Source organism: Kryptolebias marmoratus, linkage group LG7 (genome assembly GCF_001649575.2).
Source record: "Kryptolebias marmoratus isolate JLee-2015 linkage group LG7, ASM164957v2, whole genome shotgun sequence".
In the NCBI taxonomy this organism is placed as follows: Eukaryota; Metazoa; Chordata; class Actinopteri; order Cyprinodontiformes; family Rivulidae; genus Kryptolebias; species Kryptolebias marmoratus.
The window spans coordinates 14,251,547-14,256,047 of record NC_051436.1 but is presented as its reverse complement, the minus strand read 5'-3'; the positions used below and the strand labels follow the sequence as shown (position 1 = coordinate 14,256,047).

At 37.0% G+C, this 4,501-nt stretch overlaps 1 protein-coding gene across 2 annotated transcripts; it reads left to right on the top strand.

Annotated features, from left to right (window-relative positions):
- Window positions 1-358: 358 nt before the first annotated feature.
- Window positions 359-3,977, top strand: LOC108249090 (C-type mannose receptor 2-like). Of its 2 annotated transcripts, XM_017438237.3 has the most exons (5): window positions 359-481; window positions 1,329-1,404; window positions 1,619-1,999; window positions 2,351-2,701; window positions 3,515-3,977. In XM_017438237.3, the coding sequence occupies exons 2-5, from the start codon at window positions 1,371-1,373 to the stop codon at window positions 3,856-3,858; spliced, it is 1,110 nt and encodes a 369-aa protein (XP_017293726.1). In that variant the 5' UTR covers window positions 359-481; window positions 1,329-1,370; the 3' UTR covers window positions 3,859-3,977. The 2 variants fall into 2 exon arrangements, with proteins under 2 accessions (XP_017293726.1, XP_024866906.1); XM_025011138.2 differs by lacking the exon at window positions 2,351-2,701.
- Window positions 3,978-4,501: the final 524 nt, after the last annotated feature.

Below are 4,501 nucleotides of genomic sequence, written 5' to 3'. Positions count from 1 at the left end.
ACTTCTTTCAGTGTTGTTTCCTTCTTTACCTCGTGGTTTGAAAGAATTAATAACAAGGTCATAGTGTAAATTATTTTTGTGTTGTTGTTGTGAGCTTCATTGTAGTTCGTGGTTCCACCTGTAAAGGTGAGGATATAAAACCGTCCTGCTTGGGTTCACATGAGTGTTTAAACCCATTTTGCTGCTGCAGCTGCACTTGTGTGTTTCTGATGTAATTTTACTAGTTAGTTTTACTGTGATTAACTGTTCAAAATGTCCCCATGAGCCATCGCAACACAACAAAACACTCTTGTTTTGACACACGGATATAAAAGAGATTTACATTCTGTGAATCATGTACTTTCCCTTCTTTGAATATTCAAAGTCTGTCTGTGAGGCGACATTCAAACATCTGTGTTTGTGAGAATGCATCATTTCATCGAGACCAGTTTTCAAAAGACCATCAAGAAGAGACGTCACATTCAAAGACCAAAGGAAAAAGGTATTTGTAACTTTCAGCTCACTGTCTTTATACTTTATAAAAGAAAAACTTTTTAAAATCTCTATGAATGTTATTTTTAACAACATCTGTCAATATATGTTTTATATATATATATAATATATCTATTGATACAAAAATTAGCTCCATTCTGATTGTTATTGTGAAAACAACATAAATATAATAATCATTAGTGTGATGGAAAAAAATAATTTACACATCTGTCCCCTCAGAGGCTAAAAGCTAGTGATGTCTTTTCTGTGCTGACCCAGACGTCACCAGGGCTGTATGGCACCGTTTAGTATGATCTAAATGTCTCTTACTACTGTTTATCTTTTCTGTTGCTCTTAGGGCAAAGTGTTTTTTACGATCAACACCTGATCTGCTGGCGGCAGGTTTATCAAATACAAAATGTTAATGTCTGTTAGATAAACATAAAATCATACAAATCCCAGCTGTATATAATTGGGTCCAAGACACAACCTTGGTGCACAAAGTTTGTGGCCGAGAACAAACACTGTTCTGTGTTACACTTTTGTGCCTTGCAATATTGCAATAAACAGTATTTGATGACCATTCTACAGAGTGCCTTGTCTCTCATCACGTATTTCTGTCCTTGTTAAATAATGATTTCCACAATAATTAGATGAAGAGTTTATTCCAAGCCTCCTCTCCTCTCAGCTGCTGTGAGATGTGGAAGAAGTTCAGCTCCTTGGTTTCTGTCTGCTCTGTTTCCTGTTTGACTTCAGTTTCCCTGCTCTCCCAGCATTGTTTCTCTGTACAGTGGAGGGAGAGCTACAGGTTTGAAACCATCAACATGAAGTGTTTAAATGTGTCCTTCATCCAACAGAGACAAAGTGTTGGAGTCAAATAACTCCAGCTGACAGCAAAGATGCAGTGGAGTCTGATTCTGCTCTTTCTGATGGGTAAGTTCATCTAAAGCACAACTACAGTCATTATTTACAGTTACAGGACAGATTCATGTGGAGTCAGAGGAGATCTGACTCAGCTTCATATCACAGTTTAGGTGTAAGAAAAACACATACAGTAGAATACACTCATCAGTAAACAATATTTCTGCTCTGGTACAACTATTATGATTTATTAATACATCATTACATACATTTTCTCTGTTTCCAGGTCAGTGTTGTTTCATCACATGTCTCTATGAGTATCACTATGTTGGAGAGAATAAAAACTGGTCTGAAGCTCAGCAGTACTGCAGAGAGAAATACACTGACCTGGCCACAGTGTCCAACATGACAGACATGAAGAGGATCCCGAATAAATCAGGAGCAAATATGAATGAAGCTTGGATTGGTCTGTATGATCAAACAGATGGTAACAGGACGTGGCACTGGTCTCTGCCTGGGGTGGAGTTCAGTAAAAGTAAGACAAACTGGAGCCAAGGAGAACCAGATGATGTAAACACTGAGAACTGTGGGATGATCAAGAAATACCTGGCATGGGGAGATCTTTCTTGTGGAAATGATAAACAATTCCCCTTTCTCTGCTATGATGGTGAGTCGTCAGAAAACTCTACAACTACTAAAACAGTCACATTTTTTAGTATAAATTCAAAAAAACTGGAAAAGAAACCCCTTCAAAAATCTACCTATGTCATTTTTATTTGTTCCTGCTGATGTTGCTGCACCTAGTTTTATGTTCAGCAGAAAAACAAACAAAAGAAACTATGAAACAGTGACGTGAGTTTGTCTGTTTTAAAATATCTACTTCAAGTGAACATTCAAGAAAACATCAGGAAGTCTAACACTGTTATTTTTATTTGTTGTTCCTGATGTCACTGCTGGCTGCTATTTTTTTATTAGGATAAAAGACAAACTAAGATGACTTTATCTGTTTACTCCATAGAAAAAAATACAACACAGAAATTCCATCTAATTAATGATAAAATGAGCTGGCTGAAGGCTCAGAATTACTGCAGAGAGCATCACACAGACCTGATCAGTGGACTGAACCAACTACAGGATAAACAACTACAGGATGAACTTAGTTCTGTAGATGATTCATTCATATATATCGGTCTGTTCAGAGACACCTGGAGGTGGTCAGATGGAAGCAGTTTCTCTTTCAGACACTGGAATCTACAGTTTAACAATACTAAATACAACAGTGGTCAATGTGCCATGACTGTGTTTGATGATGGAGGCAGATGGAAGAATGGAAACTGTACTGACAGAAAACCTTTTATCTGTTATGACGGTGAGTTTTGTTAAAATTTCTCCACATTTAACTGCAGATCAAAGAAGTCAACAAAAAAATTTAAAAAAAAACAACAACAACCAAACTTCAATGTCTTATACTGTTTATATGTGTGGAAAATATTAATTTTTTAGTTTTATTGTTGAGTAAATTTAGAATAAAAAAATGTAAAGAAAAAAAATCAGTAGATTAAACATTCACATTAATTCTTACCACAGTTATAGTTCACATTGTATAAACATAAAATATTTTGGAATATGAAGAATTGGTACTAAATATAACAACATTTTAGGGCAGTGATCAACAAACAGAGACTCTAGAGGGGTGGAGATGAAAACACTGGGAAAAAGGGGGAAAGTGCTGGTATCTGTCATTCCAAATTTTAAGTTACCTGCCCTACTGTGCACACTGTCTCATCACATGGGCAAACACCTGTCACACCATTTTAAGAAATAATATTTCTTACTTTTAAAGCAGCTCAAAAACATCAGACATAAGAAAAATTGAATACCACAAGGCAGACCCAGAACTTACTGGGGGGATCTTGTATTCTTTCTGACCTGGGAACACCTTGGGATTCCCCAGGAGGAGCTGGAGAGTGTTGCTGGGTAGAGAGATGTTGGTGTTTCCCTCTTGGACCTGTTTTTTTTGTGTCCTGACCACAGAAAAGTGGCAGAAAATGTAATAATAATAATAACAACAATAATAATAACAATGTATTTTGCTCAGAAATTTAACATCCCTTGAAAACATACTGCTGATTTGATGGTTTTTTTTGTTGTTGTTTGTTTGTTTCATCTACATCCATGACAGATAAAGTGATCCTAATCAAAGAGAATAAAACCTGGGAGGAGGCCTTATACTACTGCAGAGATCACTACCATGACCTGGTCACCATCACCGACCTTGATGAGCAGAGATGGGTCCAGGAGGAAGTCAAGAAGGCCTCGACTCTTTTTGTCTGGATGGGACTGAGGTACACCTGCACTCTGGATTTGTGGTTCTGGATCAGTGACGAGGTGGTCAGCTATAAGAACTGGGTCTCAGATGGACAGATGGATGACTGTGACATGTCTGGAGCCATGGAGACAGGAGGACAACACAAGTGGTTCAAAAAAAATGATACAGAGGAGTTGAATTTTATTTGTTCTAAGTAAATAAAATAGAGCACATCACCCCGGTTTTAAAGTCCTTACACTGGCTCCCTATAGCTCAGAGAATAGACTTTAAAATACTTCTATTAGTTTATAAATCACTGAACGGTCTAGCACCACAATACATTAAAGACTGATTATCGTCATATCAACCCTCCAGAACACTCAGGTCTTCTGGTTCTGGTCTACTTTGTATCCCCAGAACCAGAACCAAACATGGAGAAGCAGCTTTCAGTTTCTATGCTCCATCAATCTGGAACAAACTTCCAGAAAACTGCAAAACAGCCAAAACATTAAATTCCTTTAAATCAAGGCTGAAGACTCACCTGTTTGGAGCTGCCTTTGATTAGTAGTCCGCAAACAAATTCAGGTGAAAAGCTGCTCTGACCAAAATATCCTATTACATATTGACCGTCTCCTTATGATTATCAAGTGTATCTGCTCGAGGACTTTTATGATTTTATGTGATTATTCTAATATTCTGATGATCTACTGTGTGATGTTTTGATGATAGTAATGAATGATTTTATTGATGTTTTTATGATGTAAAGCACTTTGAATGCCTTGCTGCGGAAATGTGCTATAGAAATAATTTTTTACTTACTTTACTTACTTTTAAGACTTAAAACGATCTGTGCTCTGGCAG

Bases quoted from the DNA above. Each gene is read 5' to 3' on its own strand.
- LOC108249090 (XM_017438237.3), top strand. From the start codon at position 1,371: ATGCAGTGGAGTCTGATTCTGCTCTTTCTGATGG. The intron at 2,000-2,350 runs GTGAGTCGTCAG...TTTACTCCATAG, and splicing joins CCCCTTTCTCTGCTATGATG to AAAAAAATACAACACAGAAA. The intron at 2,702-3,514 runs GTGAGTTTTGTT...CATCCATGACAG, and splicing joins ACCTTTTATCTGTTATGACG to ATAAAGTGATCCTAATCAAA.